Source organism: Solea solea, chromosome 16 (assembly GCF_958295425.1).
Source record: "Solea solea chromosome 16, fSolSol10.1, whole genome shotgun sequence".
NCBI classification, from domain to species: Eukaryota; Metazoa; Chordata; class Actinopteri; order Pleuronectiformes; family Soleidae; genus Solea; species Solea solea.
The window spans coordinates 22,648,684-22,673,794 of NC_081149.1; the positions used below are offsets into that span (position 1 = coordinate 22,648,684).

Here is a 25,111-nt window from a genome sequence, read left to right on the forward strand (position 1 = left end):
AAATGTGCTTGGTGGCCAAAGTGTCCAAGTCATGTGGTTGCAGCTTCCAAGCAACATCCCACTCCAAATTCCCTGCAAGCCTCAATGATGAGCTACACAGTAACTGAGAACAAAAGAAACCCACACAAAACCAGAGGCAGGGGACAGGACATTGGGACACATGCGCACACACACACTTCTACCTCTGTGGGGACACTCACTGACATATGTTCTATCTTATCTCAACATCACAAACTTAATTCCTAAACCCAAACACTGACCTAAATCTACTTCAGTACATTGAATCCCAAACCTTCACACGACACTTTGAAGCCCCAAAGCTACATTTCAACTAAGATGTACAGAGTAGTTCAGCTCACCGTGGTACAGTTTGGAACAGTAAACCATCATCCGGGCTTGTGTTTCCACCACAGTGATGGGACAATGTTTGTCAATGTTTGTCTTTTGGCTAATGTATAATGTTTGGCTTAACTGCAATAATACAACTGCACAACTGACTATGAAATCATTTTCAGTCCCTATGCTGGCAGAGTATGTGGTGAAAAACAGAGTGGATTGTTGGTAAAAGCAAGTACTAAAAGAGGTATGTTCTCTCCGAGCACTTCCCAGTTCCTCCTGTTGTTGATGTCATTTTTATTACAGTTAATAGGCTTCAAGTAGGCGACTAATGATGTACAAGCTAGCTCTGTTAGGTGAGATCATCCTTCTGGTCATCATCTCTTCGTAATACCCACAATGGGACATAAACAAAACGTGTGTGAGCTCAACTGTTTTATGTGTATCCCAGACTCTCTACAGTGCCAATACTATCAATATCTGGAAGGCATCCAGCTCCACTGAGGGATCTAAGATTTTCTGACTGTCTAGACACAAAGATGCTGTTCTTGAATAATCAGGTCATCAACATCCAGTGTTTAAACACTGCTACTTTGACCCCCTTTGTGTATCAAATACAATCTACTACTATGTGTGTACCAGTGCACATGCATTAACCATCCCTGTTAAAAATAGCAGAGGCTACATTTAAAAAATGCTCATGAATAAAGCAGATGCAAAGTCGGTAATTAAGCTAAATGTTAATGTGGAATCTGCTTGTGGGCTATAGTGCATGTTCACGTCTAATCACAACCGCTGTCAGCTTGAAACAAAAGACTCTTCGCCTTCTCAACACACAAGCCAGAATCAAAGAGCCCCCCCCACTCACTGCCTCTCTTTAGTCAGCCAACCGTTGCAGACCATGTTCAAATTGCTGTGGTAGAATCTGGACTCTGCTTTCACAGTACACAACTGTGTATACACACACTCACACTTGCATTCTGTGAGCCTTCTTCTATCCCCGGGGCCTACTCTAAATAGTAGTCAAAGAGAGGGATTGTGGGGGAAGGAAGCCATGGTGGGGGTAGGGGAGGGGAGATAGCAGAAAAGATGCAAAAAGAAAGTGAGCTTTTGTGGCTGATATCACCCCATAGCTAACGCTGGCATTTACTCATGCAAGCTCGATTTAATTATCCATGTCATAAATAATAAGAATAGAAGCTTCAAAGCAGGGCCGCAGAAATGGTGAGGTGTGAGAACCTTAGTTTGCCAGCACTGGTTTTGGAGGCATTTTTAATGAGCTTTCATTGGCCTCTGACCCTGTAATTGACATGCTTTCATCTCCACAAGCAGCTAACACTGGATACTTTGTAGCAGTGTTTGCTCTTTGACACTGCTAATAAACTGCCATCCTTCATGGGACACAGCCAAGGTTGAATTTGCAAAGCACTCCTCATAAAGGAGAAAAACAAATGTCAAGCTTCTTATCCTAAACAGCTGTTCATTTACTTTCAAACTGACTGATTATGGCACGATGAGCTAAACCATAACGCACTCAAATATCTTTTTAATGCTTTTTGTGTGCAAATTGATTTTACGATAGTCTGTCATACATTTAGAAAATACAGTGGGTCCAATCTCATCTTTGGAAGGACCACAACTCTGCAGAGGTACTTCAATTATTTAATCATATTATTATTATTTACTGCGTTCATGCTCACGGCTCCACTGCTTATGGGTAAGTGGGCTGATGCAAGTGGCCTCAGACTTGTGACTGTGACCAAAGGTGATTAAACTAATGGGGTCTATTTTTTTGGTGTTTGGTGTTTGTGTTTCACCCCTCCTCTCTGCAATGGGTGCAATGTCAGATACAAGATGCCCCACTCTGGCACAGGGCCTTACATTGTCCATTCATCCTAGATCACCATGTCTTCTCAGTCCAGTCTCCACATTATCTCTAGCTACACAGACACAAAAGTATCCTTTGATAAACTGAATGTAGGTCAACCACAGATAATGGTCAATGACCAATGTCATTAAATGTCTCATTTAAGCAACCACTTATAACAACACCCACTTATATTTGCTACAATTTAAAATCAAGACACATGGGACAATAGACGTTTTAGCTGATCAATAAGCTAATCGACTATTAAAACATCACAAACACACACAATTTAAATATAACTAGGATGGCACAGTGTGGTACCTCGCATTAAGAAGTGGTACAAACCTCAGTTCAACCAGAGAATTTCTGTGAAGACTTTGCATGCATGGGTTTTCTCTGACATCCTCCCACAGTCCAAAGACAGGGTGTACCCATCACTTACCTTGTGTCAGCTAAGATTTTCTCCCACTTATCTCGCAACACTCAAAGGATGAACAGTATAGATAATGGAGGGATATTCTGGCGGTGAGGTAAATGGCTGGAAGAGGGGGGGAAATGTAAATTCAAGAGTAGTGCAACTGACAGGGAGAGAGATCCATCTTTGTTGCTTAGATAAGTGAATCGAAAGCAAATATGTAAAGCTACCACTCCCCGTCGCAACATGTCTCATCTACTCTCGGTCACAAACACCAGCACTACACAAACAGCTGCAACAGTTGCCATCAGTTATAGCCACATGTTTACATGTTTAAAGAAGAGTTGCTTGAAGACAATATTTCCAGTCAAGAGATCCATTCTGTCTATAAAGGAAGCTCTCGTTGGGACTCTTGTCATTACTGTAAAGGACTTACGTAAGAGCACTCACAGGATCACAGCTAACCCTTTCAATGATGAAACTTCACTTCTGCCCACCACTACCACAACCACTGACTCTCTCCCCAAGCCACTAGGAGGTTTGCTCCATATGTCACCAAGTCCACCTCAGCACCAGCACACATCATCATGGCTGATCGGAGGAAGCACCTAAGCACCAGTAATCAGACAAGAGGTCGATTAAAACATGATATAAGCTGCATCTAAACTGTTGATGTACAGTATCTGTTCATTTGAAAACAAGAGCTTTCAGAAAAAGATGTGTGTTTCAGCTCCATAGCATTAAAAATGCCTACCTGATGACCCTTCAGGTATAGTGGGCATCTAAGCTATTTGCTTAGGTTTAGAAAGCACTACAAACAAGAAACAACAATGGTGAAAAGTAAGATTCCTGTTATGAGGTCGATGACAAGGTGAAACTGACACTGAGAGGAAGTGTTTGAAGAGGTTTTCATTCATGGCTGAGAGTCAAAACCAATCAGGAAGTGAATGTAACCCTCTCATCATTCCCACAGGTCCTAATTCCTGCCCATCGAGACTAAAACTGAGACAGCAGCATTTTTAAATGTCTCTCGTTCTCAGCGCTCAAAACCACCAGGGTAATGTGGAAGGCACACAAATCTGGAGAATTCATGCATTTTAAAATGAGAATGGAGTCATGCGGATATAGCTCTGGTTAAATGCAGATGGGGGTTACCACTAATATCACTGCCTCAATTGACTTGATGCTAATCACAGCTTTCACATTTCCCAAACACCAGTGACCTGTGAGGTCAGAATGCTGCCTCTGTCCTGTACACAAATAAACACAAAACAAAGCCTCTCCATGGTATTCACCACAGAAAGTGGGAGAGCTCAGCAAGCAGGGCGGGCGATTGAGGGAGGAAGAAACCAAGACACAAAGAAGGTGGGTTGCTCAAGCTGGATAATGAGAAATTATGATAAAAATAGTTATCATGCTTTTACACACAGTTTACACACTCTTACGTTCAAATTCAATATCACTAGAACACACACAAAACAGCTGAATGAAAACTTACAAATGTAACCTCAGATGAAGATAGATGTAAATGTGCGTCTTCCAATTCCATTACTTATCCAGTCTACCCACTGTAGTACAGTCATTCCTACACATTGAAGTCCAGTGGGTCAGTGGGCTGCTGCGATGCTCAATAAGACAAACTGAGGCTGAACAAAGGCCCCGCTGAGAGGAAGGAACAAGTCCTGCTCTGTGTCTGTTGATTACTTGGCTACTAGTGTGTGTGTGTGTGTGAGAGAGAGAGACAGCAGATTGTGTGACAGACACCTGGATCACGCAAACATGTGATCAGAGAGGTTGGCACTAATCCCCTGGACTCTTTGGAGGTTCTCACACAATGTTCTCAGGTGAATACTTAATTGAAATTAAGGGATTATAAGCCTACAAACAGTAAAAAAACAAAACAAACAGCTTTGTTAATTAAGCTCCACATAATGTAGTAGTGCAAAAAACAAACAAAGAATAAATCAACAAGAACTTATTAGGTCCAGCACTGGGGATGAAGACAATTACAAAGCCAATCATAGTTCAGGGCTGTACGTAGTGTGTATTCATGCCACCATCCCACCTAACAAACACCCAACAAGTTGATGCACACAACGCAGACCTGACCCTCCCATAGTGCGTCCACGCTCTTAGAAACTCGCCCCCCCCCCCCCCCCCGGGGACAGCTGATTAACACATGGCAGATCTTGTTAACTCCGGACAAAGAGAGATGCTAATCTCATACAGTTGGACTTGACTGCCCTCAAAAAGTACACAGACACAGCTACAGGGACCGAGAGCAAGAGGAACATAGAGAAGCCCAAGAACGAGGGATTGATTTGCAGCAGAAAACAGACGCCTCAGTATGGCCCAGAAACTAGACAATACTGTGGGGAGGCAAGGCTGGAGGGTCCTTCAGCCCCAAAACAAAAAGGCCCCACCAGTGAGGGCTCTACTACAGCCTGGCTGAGCTCCACTGCCTACAGGGATGACCAGCAGGGAAGTGCAGAGCTACACTGTGTGGATATTGATTGCACACAAGAAAGTGGGGAGCATCTCCACAGATGGGCAGGAAAGAGAAAGAGAGAGAGAGACAGACAGACAGACAGACAGACAGAGGAAGTGCATTAGTCAGGCAGGTTCCCCTGATGCTGTTAGTCCGCTCCCTGGGGAGATAAGAGAGAGATGGCAGTGACAAGGTTATAGGAGAGGACAATAAAAAATAGAGGGGTGGGGGTAATGAAGAAAAGTAAGAAACAGCAAGACAAGAAGAGAGATAGAGCACCCAACACAGAATCTAAGGCTAATTTGTAACTTGAAGAGCTGCTGGATCATCTCCATAATGGGCCGTCTGCCCACAAACAAGCTCCTCTCTGGGGGTAAATGAGATCAGGCCAGCCCAGGACCAGCTGGTGGCTTGGATCACTGACACCAGATAGAGCAGATACAGAAATGGAGGAAGAGGGCAGAACCGAGGCATCTGGACAGAATGGCAGAAACACGCCCAGGAGGCTCTGGTGCTCTCTTGAGATTCTGCACGAGAGACACGAACACATGAACACAAAGTACAAGTGGGACGGCCGTGTCCATAAGAGGATTATGTCATCGTGTTTGAAGTACAACAAGGCACGTTCCAGATGGAATCCAATCTCTCAAAGGAAGACAGACAGGTTGAATGCTTGACCACACTAGCACCTACTAACTACAGCTTTTTGGAGGAAACCACACGTCATGCAGCCGGTCTTAAAATGTCACTCTGACCACAGCACAACCAATTGTGAAGTACATTCAACATTTCACACAGAGATAATGACGTATCCTTACAGCAGCAAACACATGCACTGAGAATGCAAGGCTTGGTTCAAATATCACCAAGAGAAATTGAAATGACAGTCTAACAAATTGGCCTCTACAGCTGCTTATAATAAAAGGAGCCTATCATTGTGTCAGCAGTGTCTGGCACAAATGCCTGTCATTCCACACTGGGCAATGGTGAGGGCATGCTGGGTATCCTCCAAAATAATTACGACCTCATCAGACACCAGGCCAAACCAGTAGATGTACAGCAATGCCAGTATAAATATAAGATGGTGAAGCAAACTGAATTTCTGACAGCAAACGTCATTTTGGCCACATTTTGCCATCTCCAAGGCTGCATCACACCAAACAACCAGGCCCTGCTTACACACTGTGCCATAAAAAATTTTGGTCTTGAAGCCTAGCAACAGGGCTGTGAACCACATCCATTATCCATCCTCCCACCAGAGGAATTCCGAGCGTCCAAACACAGAAAATTACTGCAGCTGCTGGCAAATGCAGCCTCAAAAGCCACGCCGCCAATTGCCAACTGCATGCCCTGACAACTGTGACACCACGGGCCGCTACTGTGACTGGGAGCAGAGGCGACAGGAGAGTTTATCTCTGCTTTATCTTCGCTGTGCAAATTGACCACGGTGCCCCTGGTGGTTTCCTCAAACCTCAATCACCCAGAAAACAGCGGAGGAAATGCAGCCAAACACACAGTTTCTGGTGTTGTTTTGAAAAAAACTCAAAACAAGACATTGTTGTGTAGTTGTTGCCAAGGCTTAGGGAAAATAGGGTAAGAGACGTCATTTTTAAAGTGCAAGGGTCATGCGGTTCGGGCTGAAAAGAAGCCTGCGGATGACCAGAGGCACAGGCCTGCCCTTGTCACAATGAAAAGCTGGGGAGGGGATTTCATTCTGAGTCACACACTCACCCCAAAACCAGTCCTTAGGCTAAGCACAAACTAATACAGAGATCTATTAATGCAACAATCATCTCCCTCTCTCAAGACTGAGGCAGGGGTCAAGGAGCCAGCTGGGGGTAAAATAGATCATTAAAATTTAAATTGCCCTAAAAGACATGCTCATGAAAGACATTCTATTTGGAATTCATTATTTGGTGGTAATCTTTGAGTATGTTCTGTGTGGAATAATGACATGAGTCACAATGTTGATTAAAATGTACATCTAAATTATAACTTATTATATAATTACGATGGAAAATCTAGAACTAAAACCAAGGACTGTCATTATCACCTATAATTTTATGAGTTTGGGGGTGGAAGTAACACTTGCTTTCATTACCGATTAATCTGACAAAGATTTTCTTTAAATTTAAGGGAAAATTATTATATGTTCAATATTATATGAAAAATTATTACATTGGCATATTAGAAAGTAAATGTAAAAATTAAATAAATGTTTGTATCAACAAAAAAAAAAACAATTGCAGATTAGTGATGATCTGTTCAATAATGCACTGGGAATGTATTGAAATTGAAAATGTGAATATCAAAGTTAAAAGAGACCAAACTGATGTTAAACGCCAACAAAAACCAACAAAATTATACATTTCAAATAATGGAAAATATAAAGAAAAATCTAATTTATGACACTTATTATTAGATATTATTATTATCTTTAATTAAAAGCTACTAAATAAGTGATCATTAACCCGTATCAAAATGGGTTCCAGCATCTCTGTGTGAGAGGGATTGTTTCAGACAGTGGCAGACGTCTGCTCTCACACTGTAGACACTCACATCCTTTATTCTAGCTCTTCCAATTAACTGTAGTCTACTAACAACAATAGACTGAGTGATGAATCCTGATAAAAACACAAAGCAGAAGAAACTGCAGTCCACACATCACAACTGAGGTTTTTACACCTCATGTCTAGAAACTTATCGCATTTATAATGATGAGCTTTATTTGTTTATTTCAAGTATAGTGAAAAACTTATCCTCTACACACACAGAAGCCCTGTGGCCATAATCCTCATCCTGCTAATCTTTAAAATAACTTCATAAGAACAGAATGTTTCTTTTAATGGCAGCTAAATTTGATTTCGCATTATTGCATTACGCTGCCCGTCTGTCCTCCATTTCCCTGCCTCGTCCACCAACACTGTGAGTCAGCCTTTCTCTCATCCATGCACTGGAGGGAGGGGGGGGGGGGGGGTTGTGGACTAGCTGGGGCTTAGCCCACCTCTGACTTAAGAGTCCTGAAGTGGCTCCAAGCCCTGTGCGGCATAAAAAGTGCTCATATTAGTCGCCCTGGGATGCCATTTACTCAGGCTGACATCAATACCCCATGGTCGATCACCCCACATTATTGGCCGACCCATGCCCACTGTGGCCACAAAGCCTGAGACAATTTATGTCACTGTCTGTGGCACCTCGGAGGAAGCGAATGGAGCTGCGGGTTAAGGATAAAGATTTTTAATGTCTGCATGTTATTAAATGCTCTTGGCCAGGCTTTGGTAGCTGGCAGCGGTTTTTTTTTTTCTCTTCCCCATTGTTCTGCAGAGAGCAGTGTAATCTGTCTTGTTGCATTCACTCACCAAAAAGACTCAGCGAAGGAGCAGCTACAGCCCCCTCCAGCCTCAACTCACACTCCACAATAGCTGATCACTTTTGGGAGGGGGGTGGCATTAATCACCTCTGATTACATGCCAGATGAAGTCTGTGCAAAACGCTCTCCGGAGTATTTCTGGTTTAAACTCCCAAGGATCAGATGGAATTGTTGCTTCTACAAATTAACTGTAACAGTGTTTGTTTAAAGGAAAAGTGAGTGGGCATCTGCTCATTTATAAGGCGACTGCAACATTTCTCACACAACACTGGGCCCAGCGCAGAACAATGGGCATCCGCGATGGAGGATGGAGAGCGAGGGGGTAGATAAGAACTAAAAGTTCAAAAAGAGGGAAAAGCAGGCTAAATGTTCGCACTCAAAAGGGCAAAGTGTCCTGTAAACATTACAAAGCGTTCATTTTAAACACAGAATGTGCTTTAGGTTGAGAGTAAAAGACCTGCTGAGCACTTCCAGCTCTCACGCTGTCTGCCACCGCCCCATCAGACGCTTTCCACCCGAGTTCAAAGTGAAAAGCGAGGACGGTTCAGCCATTATGTATATTAAATAACACCAAAACTGTTTCTGTAGCATATTTAGCATTAATTATCATTCACCATGAGATATACCATAATCCCTACGCACACTTAGGTGTGGGGGAAAATTAGCAGCTACAAGTAATAACGTGTAGGACACGCGAGGCTCTCACATTTGTAGCGAAAAAGTAAAAAATCAAGTCACTTTTAATTCATGTCAATTAGAGACGTAGCATTAATGTGGTGTTAGCATGCTAGCTACAGCTAAAACAATCTCGTCCTTACCAGTCAGTCAGTGCAGCGGCGAGCTAGCAAAATTCTCTCCAGCTACGCCCAGTGTTAGCGTGAACACCCCGAGCGAATCCTCGAGTCACAAAAGACACGACAAAAACACGGAGAGTGGCGGTAACAATGAAGAAGAAGAAGAGGAAGGAGAGGAAGAAAAGACAGCGGAGTGGAACGAGCCGAGCCGACAGACAAGAAACTTGTGGGTCTCCGGCGCCGTTTCTCTCAAGTGATGCGCGTTCACACACTGAGAGGAAGAAAAGAGGAGAATGACGCTTCAGACCACACTCACTCACTCACTCACTCACACACACACACACACACACATCGTAGACCGGTGAACGGATGGATGGACAGGCGGAGGAGAGGGCTGATGCCTTCAGGTGCCCATGAAAAAAAATCGGAAGAATAGAAATAAGCTAATAAAAATGTTTTAGCTGTTGTAACCGTATAAACCCTACAAACACTATGAATGAGACAGAATTGGCAACAACACACACATAATGATTCACCAGCAGCTAATTATTTGATCAAGAAAAAAACATTCTCTTTGTTAGCACTAAAGAAGACAGACAGAAACACTGTCATGTGTGTAATGTTCATCTAAATCTAATGTTAAGACGTTAAACAGTAAGTGTGATTCCTATAAACCAGTGGTTCTCAAATGTTTTATATTACTATGTATCTGTTTTTGTTTTATACTTATATACTTCTATCTATCTATCTATCTATCTATCTATCTGTAAGTACCACCTGAGAAAATATTGAGCTCTTGAATTAACATCATTATCACCAACGTTAAAATACAGTGATGTAAATAGGCCGAGCAAAGTCAGCTGACTTTTCACAGGAGGCAGATTTATTTATTCCCAATGAGATAATTTACTCTCATCATCATCCTCTTCATCACATATACTTCACACACCTGTATAGTCACATTAGATTAAGATGGAGCGAGAGATAAAATCCCTTAGCTCCACTCCGATCCCATGCCCTGGTATATACAGTAGAACAGCATTTATGATTTTCCTCCAAGTACCACCAGAGAAAGCTGATGTACCACTGATGGTACACATACCACAGTTTGAGAATCACAAGAAAAGGCATGAGTATGCATGGATGTGTATGTGTTTGAATCACTGTCTGCATGATGGTCTTTTGCTCTTGAAACATCTTGAAACATCTTGAGTGTACGTACATTTAGAGTTATTTGTTATATTTACCATATTAACTGTTCTTTATGCAAACTAGGACACTGAGCCATGTCCTCCAGCAGGGGTTTAAGTATATTCCTTGACTTTGACAAGCATCTTCTGGTAGAAAAATCCTCCTTCCACCACTTCCAAAACCTACCAATAAAAGTCATTTGTTATACCTATGTTATAAAAGAAAAAAAACAACTGACTATTATGTATCTATATGTATCAGGGCACCACCAGATGTGTTGTTTTTATGTCTGTGATCATTGGCATTTGGACTGGAATGATGTGACTGAAAGCGCATCTATTATATATTAGCAAGCTGTTCATGAGTTTAACTCATACAACATGTATGTAATGTTCAAACATGTCATGAATAAACCTGAAAGTGAAATGAACTTGTATTTGGTTGTGTTTCACTAAAGTGACTGACACATAATGACACATAATCCTGACCTGTTTGGTCATTATAGCATTGCTAAAACAAACAGTGGCCTGCACTATTATTGCACATTACATTCATTAGGATTCCTTGAAGAAAAGTCCAGAGTCTAGAGGTTTAGGACAAGTATAATTAACATGCTCTACACACCGAGTGGAAGCATGAGGTGTTAATAGGGGTCATCAGTTCACTGGGAATCCATTACAAGTTAGTTCCGGCTATTCCCACAAGTATTTACACACCTAAATGAAATACAATAGTTCAATTAAATAAAGTTATAAGGTTCAGCCATTAGCGACATAATGTATTCAACTGTCTGATCAGCTGTGACCACATTTAAAAAGAGACATCAATAGAGACATTACTGACAACAAAATATCTTTTGTTTGTCCAGTAAGATTTGCAGTTTTCCATTTACCTTTATGAATAACAATAAAATAGTAATAATAATAATAATACAGTAAATGGAGGATGGAATGGTGGCTCGGCTTGTTAAATCTGACTAAATAAAGATGACTTACCCTTCACTTTTTTCTTACAGGAGCTTTCTGCAAGTCCATGAAGGCAACACTCATCACCTAAGCGCGCCATGCCGAAATTGAAAGGGGTGAATAGCGAATAGCAGGGGGACTCTGCTTTCTCCTGGAGTAGCCAATTGCCTCACAGGCTGGGGGATTATTCAAATGGAGGATGATGTCACCCCTTGCATGTCACCCTACTGTCTTGCCTGGGTTTCTCCCGGTTGTCTGTTGCCCTCCCTCGAAGGCCCCTGCACCCCTTTCTCTACCCTCTTCAAGCCCTTTTCTTCTTCTCTCCATGCATGACTGCACACACACACACACACACACATAAATCACCCTCACTTAAACGGTGCATTACAGCTGCCTCACATTCATCAAGTTGCCTTCATCGTCTGCCCCTCATTGTGACTTCAAACACACATCAGACCTGTTGCAACATGATCATTTTACACATTTTTACATATATTTTATACGAGGTATTTCCCGTAGGATTGAAGGAGAGGCACATTTACATCCTTCTTTGTCTTAATACAACAAATCTTAGATGTTTAGAACTGATGCTGCAAAAAAATGGTCGCCCGCCTTCAGAGTTTAATATATCACAGAGGCGTTTGAGCTGAAATTGGAAGAAACCAGTTGAACAGGGCGAGCTCATCAGCACCATCAACAAAGACTGGAGCAGCAGATACAGTGTGACAGCCTTTAGGTTAATTCTTGTGTTTTCTCTCAGTCACAATGAGTCACCGAGGGGCGTTGTTTCATGGCTTAAATGCTTTTGTTTCAGTGTGCCACGTTCCTCACCAGAGCGGGGCTTTTCATCAGAGAGAGAGAAGAGAGTGTGAGAGGGCATGCTGCCTGTCTGCCTGTCTGTCTGCTGTGCTGATGCTGCTGCTGCTGCTGCTGCTGCTGCTGCTGCTGGGGGCTGAGCAGCCGCCAATCCCAGTGTCTACATGAGCCAGGCTTTTGTGTGCTGCTCTGTTCTGGATAGGCTTCAAGCCTGTTGAGACTACGGTGCACCCTTTTCCAAATGCTGAAGGGGGGGTTTGGCCAGACATTGCTTCTCTGAGCTCAGAGTGGAATGGTTCTAAACTTAAAAAAAAAAAACTCTGGCAATGCACCTGGCTGGAAAAATCATTGCTTGGTGTCTATCTATGTTTTTCAGATTTCCAGAGGAAGTTTTGTTTGAGCTCCTCCAGAGTGGCCTGGTTTTACAGCTCAGAGGAGTGTATTTTTATTCTAGGGATAGAAATATTATCTTTATGATTATTTTCTTGGGTGAAATGTGTGAAAAATCTTAACATCAACGTGTGTTTGCATCAAGTTTGCTGTTTGAGATTAAAGATTAAATTGAATTATTAAATGAACTTTTTGTTTTTTGCTCCTGTTGAATCATGATTCAAGGTCATCACACCCACAATTAGTTGTTATTAAAAATAATTACCCGAATGGAAATAATAATAATATTATATAAATGTATAAGTTAGATATGAATGTAAGTTGAGAATGACGCCTTATACACTACTGCAGCTATATGTGGATTTCATAGTGCATGTGATCGCGCAGGTGTGACAGCAAACATGGATGGAGACAGCAGGAAGAGGGTGGGATTCCTTAAGGTGCCTGCTGGCTTGATGCTGATGGACGTATTGGCATGGTCCACCAGGCGCAACAAAGAGAGGAAGGGTTTTTTTTTCCACATACAGGCAGTGGTGTGCAGCAGCGGAGGCAGGAAGAGGCAGGAAGAGGCAGGGCCGCGTACCCTGCGACACAGTTCCCGTGTTATTTATCTCATTGTTTTTTCCCCCTGGCCAAAAGTCCAGCTGGGGCAGCCACAGCACAAAAGGGCTGGCACTCAGTCAAGCCCCAAACCCTGGCCTCCGGTCAGGGAGGTCTTCTACGACCTCACACAACAACCTTATACTTAACAAGCACAAGGTACAGCCCGGGCTTCCATTTCTTACTGAGACGCTGTGTATTTCAGCATGTACGAGTCAGACTGTGCCGAGGTTTGAATCATACTAATCAGCCAACCTCACAAAAACAAAAACATACAAGAAGGGAGGTGGCGCTGTACCGAGAGACACACCCATCGCATCAGACGCAGCTGCCATCTTTTTTCTGGAGATATTCATAAATCAAATCCCATAACTGTAACACTTCACTCTCTAATGTGAATATAATTATGTCTCTGCAACACTATATGGCCGTGTGTGTGTAAACACCACGCACACACGCACACACACACACAGGTTAGCACTCGCCGGTGTGGCTGCTCTCTTTTGCACAGAACTGACTCCCCGAGGAGCACAACATGCCAGCACAGCATATCATTAACATGCAGAATGCTTCTGCACTCGCTGACAGCAACACATGAAAGGGATGCACAGACAGTACAGGAGAGCGCTAATGAATGCACAGTTATTATAGATTGTGTGGGCCTGACGTCGTGTACATGAATCCTCCGTGTGCAACAACCTTTCAACCTGTAAACTGAGGATTCATATTCCTTATACGTCGTTGTTGTTTTTTAATCATTTAATGAAGCTCACAGGCCGGGCTTGCCATGTCAGTGCATTTAACGTGGCCCGTGGCTAAAAGGCCTCGTCTAATTGTACGCTTTCCCCATCTGAGTCTGTTTATTCAGCTCTACCTTGAAACCTGATGAAGTCCAGGGCAGGCTGACCAGTTCCTGTCACTCTGATTCTAAGTGCTTTGTCTTAGCCATGGAAGCCTCCCCGAGTAAATAATGCATGGGAGCACTAAGCATATTGGACATCTCTACCACTCCAGCGCACTAAGAGGACTGGGTGTGTGCACGTACAGTCTATGTGTGCCTGCAGTCTTTGGCTGGCACAGGGCGACTCTGTTTCGACTAACCTCGTGTTGGGAGGTGAGACAGTTTGTAATAATGGTGCATTTGAAGGTGAACCACTTTAATTATGATCAGCATTATTTATCTTTAATGGAGGAAGCAAACTGCTCTCTTTCTTAATGCGTTGGTCTGCCGCCGCTCCTCAAAGTGCCCGTGTTTTAGCTCCATCTTATTTCTTCATTGCCTATGGATTGCATTGATTTCCTGTTAGCAGCACAGTGGCTGCAGACTGGTCCTGCTCTCTCCCTCTAGTGGTGTCAAACCACCACAGCATACAGTGGTGGTGGTCTCACGTTTTACCGTATGTTTGAAAAATGTACTTTCTGTTGAAACTGAGATATGCAGCTCCTATGTGTGAACAAAAAAAACATGAAATCAAATAAACACAAAGTTAAACCATACAAGAGACAATGCAATTGTGAGATTATTTAAGATCTCATGAGAACACAACTCATCATTATTAAATGTTACTTTTTTTTGTTTAAATGTCAGCCATTCAAAATGTCAAATTAACATTTTTTATTATTAAATAATATGAATATAAAATTGCTTATCCCAGATCCTATTAGTTTGTAAGCATTGAATTTAGGTTAGGTTAGATTAGAATGGATTAGATTAGATTTAATTTATCCCACACTGGCGAATGCTTATTCCAGCAACAGAAGGGAGGGCAGGGGGATAATCAAGTACAAGTTAGGAATAGAATAAACTATAAAATAGGACAAATGTAAAGTGTAAAAATGCAGGATTACTGCACAGATTATAGCGACAGTGTAACTGATCCTGTGTGTTAGTTTGGAGGCTTTATTAGCAGAAACAAGAAAATCACAGGTGTAAATATTTAAAATGAATGTTCATTTACCATCTTCTTCACGATGTCCCAACTATTTAACACATTTTATGTTTATGTTTAAATGAGTATTTATGTCAAATGTTATTATACAGTCTGGTTTAAAATCTAATATGGAAGATAAAGAAACACTAACTACTTTTGACTTTTTGTGGGGGTATTTTGTGGGAACATGATGATCTATGAAGTAATTTGACACTAATTCTTAGAGAGACCACTATAAATAAGAATTTGGGTCACTGAGCTGCTCAGTAACACTGCACTGTAAATAAATCCGAGCTGTGGATAAAAAAACCAAAATGACTTGAGTTTCCAGTTTATTTTGCTGATGTGCACTTTCATTCAGAAAGCAGCATCGTCACTGAAAACATAAACATAAATGAGGGTAAAAAGCTGTACAACTTTCTACTAAACATGAACTAAACACTATTTAGCAAAATACTCGCCTCCTGTCAAAATGAGAAAAAAAATCAATAAATAAATAAGGCAGAATACAGAGCGTAAGAAAACAAACCGAAGAGAGAACAACAATAATACGGCTGCTAATCAATCACAATCGCATGAACGTACCTTCCCAGAAGAACATTAACAGTTACATACAGTGGTTCATTCCATTTGGCTGTATAGCTCCCAAGTGACACATTTACATCAAACGAAGCTGTACATCACTCTCCATCAAGTGCAAATAAGTCGATAAACACGGACACAGACGTGACCTGTTGTGACTGTAAACAATATCCGTCAATGTATGTAAACAAACAATAAAAATTAAAAAATACAAAAGCATCAAACACATCTCAAATCTTCTTTGTTCCCTTTTATCCTGATCAGATTTTGTGCAGTGAACGTCCCTGTACCATTGAACAGTGCCCTTGGTCTGACCCCGCACAGCATGCTGGAATAACCTCATGCATTTCAACACGGTTCTATAATAACAGCGATACTTCTTTTAAATAAGTAAGAGTCGATAAAGATGTGCCGGCTTATCGAGATGCCCTCAAAACCGAGCTTGAATTTCTGACATAAACATCATTTAACATTCGAAATGTCCAGTTTAAAACAGCATGAGGAGTTTAAAACTACAGGAGTGGCTTCTCAGCTGGTGAGTCAGGCTAAGCTGAGGAGTGTAATAAAAAACAAACATCCACATAATTGCAATTGAGCTTGTTATAAAATATAAATAAGGCAGAAGCATTAAAACATTCAAATACAATGGAGAAATAAAAACAGCAAGACGAGACGAATTAGTGCAGCGGAAGTCGAGCAGGATGGAGACGAGAAACATTTACATTTTGGTTTATGATAATAACTCATAAAAAAGGCATAATATTAAGCCAAGTTACTGCTCTTTGCCTTTGTAAGGCAGCAGAGTGTAACCCAATGTGTTCAAGTAATTTTTTTTTTTTTTACGACAAAACATTTAACCTCAAGCATCACGTGACATGAGTCCTGATCTTGTATAGAGGTGTTTTTTTGTTTCTTTTGCAGCCTCTCACGAGTCACTTTAAGCCTCAACCTTGCAGTGCATTACAGAGAACCCGGCTCATACATATTGATGAGCGAGTGGTTGGCTGCGGGGCTCGTCCGTCCCCGTGCAGCCGTCGTCTCCCCGCAGTCACAGGTGTACGTGAAAATGGGAATGGACCAATTTCATTTAAAAACGTAGCAGCAGCAAACGCATACATTCGGCAGTTAATAAATAATCTGTCTCTTCTGTTCCTTCCACTTCTTATATGAAGATCCAGACGACACACACATACATACATATATACATATATATATATATAGAGAGATAATCACAAATCACTTAATAATGCCTCCTAAGCAGCCACTTGGACAATAAAACAGTATAAGTGGAGCATTTAAATGAGCCTCCATTTTACTTGGTGGACGCTGCTTCCAGTCAAAAGCACTAAATGTGTTTCCTGGCACTCGTGTCGTCAACAATCGTCAAAGCCCCGACAAACTGACTTTTTCAGAGAGAGAGAGAGAAAGACAAAATAAATTATTCATACAGAACAAACACAGGTAATTGGGCTTGTGACTGTTTAGTGCGTTTCTACTGTTCCACAGCAAATCTAAATGCAGAAATTCAAAGACGGGCACAGAGGACACCGCGTTCCAAGGTCAGTCACTCTCAAAGCATTCATCATCCCTGTTGGCTTTCTGGGGAAAGAGTGAAATTGCAATGAGCTGCCACTGGACTGGAAATATGACGTTTAAAGAGAAAAGCATCTCTCTCATACACTACTTACTCCCTTTGTGCACCCTCCTCCTCCTCCTCCTCCTCCTCCTCCTCCTCCTCACCACTCACAGCAGCAGAGGAAAGAGCACGATGACCCCTCAGGCCCACGGAACTTGCCAGAGCTGGGAGTGTCGGTGCACTCTGCGATGAACGCGTGCAGGTTATTGATGCGCACCTGCTCCTGTGTTTGTGCCTGCAGGGGCCAACAAACAAACAAACAAACAAACAAACAAACAAACAAAAAGATGAACATTGTCTTCAGGATAACGTCATCACTGTCTGTGCAGTTCCTAAACTCTAATACTCGTGTTTTTATCAGTGAAATTAAAGCTTATAGCCTTAAAGCCTATATACTGGCTAAAGTCTGAGGTTCACATGCAGGGCGGGAGTTTACCCACGACTACTGCTGCTGCTTTAATAATTGAGATATGAACCAGATTAGTTTACTGAAACGAAATCGACATCCGCGGAGCCCGAGCTGCTCATATTACACAAAAAATAAAAAGGGCACGAAACAATGAAACCAAAGCGCACACTGTACCATGATGGTGTCGTAGGCTCCGGTGATGAGTGCGATGAAGAGGGACAGCACCATGTAGATGAAGAGGGAGATGAAGGTGTAGAGGTAGACCTGGCTGAAGATCCACACCAGCGTTCCACTTCGCTCCATCTCCTCGAACGTTATGAACATGTCGTCGCCGTTGATCAGAGAAAACAGACACTCGGACACCATGGACAGGGAGCGGAACTGCAACGCGTTAGGAAGGTCATTTTACACAGAGCTGGCTTTTTATTATTATTATTATTATTATTATTTAGATGTGATTCATTGAAATAAAGGACGCTTTTCCCCGTCTTATTAATGATACATACACCTAGAGCTGAGACAATTCATCGATTAATCGATAACTAAATAAATGGACTATTTTGATAATCGAATAATCGCTTCAAAGCTATTTCCGTGATTAAAACAAGATTTTAGTATTTTCTTCATTTCTTTAACAAAGAAATCATTAAAAGTGAATCAGTTTGGTTTGTGGACAAAACAAGACATTTGAGAACATCATCATTTCCAGGTTTGACGAACGCCGATCAAAATTTTTTAAGGTTTTCTGACATTTTTAGGACCAAACGATTAATCGATTAATCGAGAAAATAATTGACAGATTAATGGATTATGAAAATAATCATAAATTGCAGCTCTGCATACACCTCAAAGATGAAGATATTTTAAGATAATTCTGATGTGTACGTTGCGGTCTCATCTGAATGACTCATGCCGCATCATTTGTGGTGAGGGACACTGCAGTGTGTGTGTGTGTGTGTGTGTGTGTGTGTGTGTGTGTGTGTGTGTGTGTGTGTGTATTCAGTACCTTGGCATGATAGGGCCCCAGGACAATCCATCCACAGAAGCAATAGCCCAGATAAATGGCAGCTGCACAGCAGCAGAAGCGGATAACGTTAGGAAAAGCAGCTCTCAGAGTCACAATCAGGATCTGTGGTTACAACAGAGAGAGAGAGGGAGGGAGGGAGGGAGAGAGGGAGAGAGAGAGGGAGGGAGGTGAAACCCCAAATCTATTTACACTTCAAAGAAAGCCGCAGGGCAGACAAAGTGGCAGTGCCTGTGTGTGTGTGTGTGTGTGTGTGTGTGTGTGTGTGTTTCACATACATTGTATTTCTGAAAGAAGCTGAGGTAGCGGATGACTCCCACCCACACCAGCAGGGTGGAGGTTCCCAGCAGGATGGCGCATACATCATACGATGACAAATTCTGCATCACAACAGAGACATTTTTAATTACAAAGAAATGAACACACAGCTCTCAGTTCAGTTCAGTTTGACAGACGGTAATCTGCCACGTTACCTTGGATTCAATCCCAATCTTGATGAAGCTTCCCACGATCGTGAACACGTCGCTGACGATGAGCAGGATGTACCAGCCGTTAATAAACTCCATCCGGTCTCCCCAGGCGACGCTGCGGCCGAGTCTGTCGTTGAAAAACTGCACATACTCCTGCGGATGGAGATGATCGGGGCTATTAATGAACAGGGCAATAAAGTCTCATACACTCAGAATCCTGTCATGTGAAGACAGTGAAAGGCGCGGAATTGGATTTGCGATGCTAATCTCTGCTCGGCGATGTGTGAAAAATGACAATTGCGCCCGTGCTATGCTGTGGCGGTGATGGCATTAATCTGTCACAGTGATCATTTGGGTTATTTTAATCCCATCTGGATGAAAGATGGACAGTTGGTTTGGGGGAGTGTCAGGAGTTTGTCTAATATATCAAAAGTCAAGGTCTTATTTGTCATTCGTTCATTTATCGTCTGCATGTTATCCTCCACATGAGGTTCACAGGGTTGCTGGTGCTAATCCCAGCGGATTTTGGGTGTAAAGCGGGGTCATCACACCCAGGACAGGTTGCTAGTCCATCCTCCATTCACTCTCACACCTATGGTCAATTAAGAGTGTCCAATTAACCTCTTTGGACAGTGGGAGGAAACCGGAGAACTTGGAGAAAACTGGGGGAGAACATGCAGACTGCAGAAAGGCCCTTGTTCCAACCGTGTCATGAACTCGGGACAAGACCAGGGCCACACGGTTGGTGTTGGGTTTGTATGTGTGTGTGGGTCCCCCCCCCCCAACTTGCAGATTTGGGGAATTAGGAAAATTGGACACTCTAATTTGACCGTAGGTGTGAGAGTAGATGTTTGTGTTTGTGGCCCTGAGTCCTGACCTGTCAGCAGAGACTGGCAACAGCCAGATAAAGTGGTAGAAGATGAATGAATGAATGAATGAATGAATGAATGAGACCAATAGAAAAAATTATGGCCTCCAGCAACCAAAATGACTCTTTGAAAATTGCTCCATGGTTTTCATGCTGCTGCATGGGAACAAAGGGATGCTACATCCACGCTACATGTAATCTTAAATATTCCACAAGTGCTACGTTGTGAAATCGCACATACTGTATGGAAAACTGAAGAGTGTATGCACTCATGTGTTGACAACAGTTGTCGTGGAGTTTTTCTGACCATTAGTGGAGCTGTGGAACGACGTTTCACGGTCATTATCGTCGTTTCCACAGGGACATGTACGCAGGCGACAACAACACAATGGGCTCCACATGCATCTGCGGGCGGCGGTAATATGCCAAGAATTAAGTCAATCACATGCTTTCAAAGTGAAAAATAAAATGTTTTACAAGGAAGAGGACGCTTTTTAACCCGTTTGAACTCAAATGCTAAACATTAACAGACACTCTGCTCACAGGAGTGTGTAAGAAATGGTAAAGACAGCACACTGCAACAAACAGAGGATTCCTTTGTTTAGCCCTCCGTTTCCCCAAGTGTGTGAGGGATTTACAGTGACCTTCACATGTTTGCATAGTCAGCTTAAAATTTCAAAATATGAAACGCACGCTCTGGCTGGTTTGTCCCCTGGAGCTGCTTTAGAAACACGGCAGCACAAGACGGCGCCTCTTATTTTTACGGCCAACAAAAACCCAAACAAGCTTTACTTTAGAGCAATGATTGAATATAGCGCACATGGGTGTGTATGTGTACTAATAAACAGGTTTCACATAAAACCATCAAAGCTCAAGGCTGTCGTCTCACATATTGCAGGACGATGCCTCTGAGGACGGAGCGCCCGCACAGCAGCAGAGACAGCAGACAGACGACGGCCACCAGCACATCAAAGAACTCCCGGGCATAATTCTCAGCTGCCAGAGCGAGGGAATCAAATGACACATTATTAGAGTTGACGTGGAGAGACAGAAGAATGAGCATTTGCATAAATCATACGTGTCCGTCAGCTACTCACCGTGTCCGGACACGTTGGGGTCTTTACACTCGATGATGGAGGCCTGGTTCTGTAGACTGATCTTAATTTTGCCGCTGTGAGCCCGGTTATCCATGACGATCTGACAGCACACGGACAAACACGGTAAATGTAAGACCTCAGGGTATAGATATAGTATAACTATAACTATCTTTGCTTGGTTAAAGGTACGACTTGATTGCATTTGTAAATATATGAATCTGTTTTATCTTTTCTGGTTAGTGAAGAAAAAACGAATGGGAGCGAGAGAACGAGGTTACCGTAATGGCAAAGGTGTAGCAGTCGGGGATTTCATTGTTTATTATGGTCTGAATGTTAATGGCCTTCAGTTGGAAGTCGATAGTTATATTGATCAGCCTGGAAACAAAACACAGATTTTAATGTGATACATTAACACAGCGACGGTATCTGATGTTTAAAAAAAAAATAATAATAATATATAATATCTCACTTGTAAAACTTGAGAGTGAAATTCTTGTAGTCACCGTTTCCAGAATTCAGCGGATTCACGCCGATGCAATCTAGAAAATATCATCAGAAAATAGCATTAGAGGAACTAAGAATGATCGCAGGGGGAAGTAATATTATTAAACACATATCAATCATCTTTTTCCACATCACATGACGCCTTAACCACACTTCTACACTTCCTCAAAAGCACATCAATCATCTATTTGGAGTTTAACATTGATTTTGCCTCACTTTTGCCACATAGCAAATCAGTAGGTGCATTTAAATCACCACCTCTCACTGTGTGTGCCTAAAGGTGGAAATCCAGCTTTTTATGTACCGTCTTCTATGATGGCAACTATTTCAAGCCTCTAAAAGTAGAGCAAGGTCGCAGGGCACCTCCTGACCAATGTGGAGCAGGGACACAGTGACTCACAGTCACCGCCGTAAAGGGCAAAGTAAATATGGACACTGCATGAAAACAGGGCTGACGCTACTCGCTAGTGATGCAGAATAACACGTGAAAGGTCATCTTACAGGTGACCACATGGGGGTCGATGTCAAAGGTGTCATTGACGGGGTCAATGGTGGCTCTCTGGAAGTATCTCTGGCAGAGGGAGAGCGCGCTCCTGTTGAACCCGACGTCCAACACGTAGGCGTACTGTCCCAGCGTGATCTCAGGCAGAGCCAAGTACTGGACGGAAAGAGAGGAAGGAACTCTTTGAGCACCCGCAGCGGAATAACCGAGTAGGTTTTAAAGCTGCAGTGTGTCACTTTCAAATAGAAACAAGTGAAACCATGGTGAAATAATGCTGATGAAGCCTATCAGCTCCACGCGACTCGGTGTTTCTTAGAATAACTACGTTTCTACCTGAAATTACATATATTTAAGCTGTTTTAATCACAATTATCCTCGTCATTACTTGCTAAATGTTCAATTTAATTCTCAGTTTTTGTGCATCATAAATATGTTTTTATTGTGAATCATTTTATATCAAAACAAGCACTTTTACTTTGCAATTCTGTCTAATATCATAATGTATATCTTCTATTGCCCAGCGGCTACTAAATAGTTGTTTTTTTCCACTTTTTTTCCTCTATGTCGGCCCATGCTTGACCAGACTATACGCTCATTGGCCCCCAGGTCATTTGAGTTTGACCCCCCTGGTTTAACTGATCGACGTAACAGCTGAACAGTTTCTGTTCGTGTTGAATTTTTAACCCTAAATTCCATTTATACACAGAAAGCTTTCAAACATGGAACCAAAACTACATGCATGGCTACAAACAGCTAGAGATAAAAGACAACCATTATTTTCAAAAGCGATTAATCCGTCTATTATTTTCTTGATTATTTGAGTTTGTTTGGTACATAAAATGTCAAAAAAAAAAAAAAAATATTGATCGATGTTTACCACACCTGGAGCTTGTTTTAATTGTTAATACATTTCTAAAGCCAAATAATCGATTATCAAAATAGTTAAGGATTAATGTAGTCACTGATTAATAATCAATTAATCCAAATACTCGTTGCAGCCCTGATATGATTCGGTGTCTACCCGCTCTATGGCGAAGTGTATGTGGTCGTAGAGCTCCCTCTGCGTGTGGACTGCCTGAGGAGCGCTGTCCTGGTAACCCTGCAGGAACAGGTGTTTGAACGCCGCCGTGTTCTCCTCCTTAAACGTCACCACCATCTGGTTGCTGAGTCCGAACAGCACCAGCTGAGTCAGAGTCAGAGGCAAAACACACGGACGTCAACAGCCATGCAAACACAGTCAGAAATAAGTACTGTCCTGGTGTCGCGTATGGTATCATGATTCCCTCTCCTAACTGTGAGATTCATCATATTCTGTGCGTTTGAACCCACCTGCACGGTCACAATGATGATTTTGAGCAGCTGCAGGCCCAGTTTGAAAGGCTTCCGCCCTTTGGCGTGATACTTGTCACAGGGGCTCATGAAGAAGTACTTGAGTTTCCTCCTCAGAGCCTCCTCCTCCTCTTCCTCCTGCTGCTGGTGGAGCCCAGCGCCCACAAGTACGCTGGGACGAGGACTCGCACTCCCAAGAAGGTCCTGGGACCCATAATTGGTCATGGAGGAGAGCAGCTGATCCTTTTCTGGGAAAACACAAGGAAATGTGTGGATTTAGAATTGCACAAAACAGCATTTTGTTCCTACAAACCGACACGGCATCAGTGTGTATTTGAATAACGGGCAGGAGGAGGAGCCAGATGTTGTCTGAGGACGTGAACAGTGCTGATCATCACTGGTGTGTGTTATGGAGATTTTTGATCATCACGTCAAGTTGAAAGATTTTATTGAAGACGATGCCTGACATCTGAACAGTAAAGCATCATCGCAGACACCTGGCACCTTGGTATCTAGTGAGGGAACCTTGAAAAGGCACCTAGTGTGTGTCTTATCATAAGTTATGGCTGTTTATATTGAACACCAGAACATGTGAGTGACACAGCAGTGTACACATAAATAGGGATATAAAGGGACATCCTTTACAGCACAGCATCACTCTCTCATCACTGAGACGGACATTGTCCTACACAGCACTGAATATCATTTCCTCTAAGGACACCCTTTTGTCATGTAGGGACAGTAGGGGACATAATAGCAACTCTTTTTTGACTGGAAGGACACCCATAGAGAACAACGGTGTAAGGGCATCTTATGTATAACTCTTTTAGAAATAATACACTTTTAATTTATATTTTTTCTTTAGAGGACACATCATGAGGAAAAACGTCCTCATGTTTTTACCACTCAAGACACCACCGTACGCATGACATCACTCAGGATGGAGGTTAATACGAGATTTGAACAGCGTCTTTAAACCTTAAATTGTAAGGTGCAGAAAAAGCATCATTAACGGTTGTGAAAGTGCACCTTTAAGCTGCGGTTCTGCGGCGGTCATTGTTTCAATGAACGGAGCTTGTTCAGATGTTTGTGCCATTAAACCACCACACGAAGGAGATGCTATGATCACGTGAGAACTGCAGTAACACACACACACACACACACACACAGTAGGTGACAAACCTGTGGCGCTGTCATGGATGCAGGTGTAACTTGAAGACGCCATGTTGTTATTGTTGGTGATGATGATGATGATAAAGATGAAGATCACAGAGGAGTGACAGAGAAGCTCATGGTCCGAACACAGTGTGGATTGAAATCATCTCAGCTACAAAAAAAGAAAAAGAAAAAGAAAAGAAGAAGCTCGCTGTCGCAATGTATGGACGACACCTTAGTAAACAACAACACATCACCGCTTCCTGGTCACGTGACGACGCTACCACGTGACCGCTGACTGGCGCGCGCTGCTGCTGCTGCTGGGTAACCGAACACAACAAACAGGGTGTGGAGCTTGTCTGGGTTTATAAA

The 25,111-nt window shown here is 42.5% G+C and overlaps 2 protein-coding genes across 3 annotated transcripts in view; both read right to left on the reverse strand.

Annotated features, from left to right (window-relative positions):
* The window catches only part of prr36b (proline rich 36b), a 29,411-nt gene extending 19,806 nt beyond the window's left edge, over positions 1 to 9,605 (reverse strand). The window contains exon 1 of one of the 2 annotated variants that reach the window (XM_058653237.1): positions 9,295 to 9,605. The gene's annotated coding sequence lies outside the window, so the exon portion shown is untranslated. Of the gene's footprint in view, positions 1 to 4,116; positions 4,140 to 9,294 lie in introns of those variants that run through there. The other variant, XM_058653238.1, reaches the window with a different exon arrangement.
* Positions 9,606 to 15,478: 5,873 nt separating this feature from the next.
* Positions 15,479 to 25,108, reverse strand: mcoln1b (mucolipin TRP cation channel 1b). The gene is made up of 14 exons (XM_058654538.1): positions 24,767 to 25,108; positions 23,585 to 23,832; positions 23,277 to 23,438; positions 22,255 to 22,411; positions 21,719 to 21,788; positions 21,528 to 21,624; positions 21,250 to 21,349; positions 21,042 to 21,148; positions 19,288 to 19,437; positions 19,093 to 19,194; positions 18,797 to 18,919; positions 17,965 to 18,171; positions 17,434 to 17,616; positions 15,479 to 17,344 (listed from the first exon to the last, which is right to left on the reverse strand). Exons 1-13 carry the CDS (start codon positions 24,807 to 24,809, stop codon positions 17,482 to 17,484), a joined length of 1,701 nt encoding a protein of 566 aa, XP_058510521.1. The 5' UTR covers positions 24,810 to 25,108; the 3' UTR covers positions 15,479 to 17,344; positions 17,434 to 17,481.
* Positions 25,109 to 25,111: the final 3 nt, after the last annotated feature.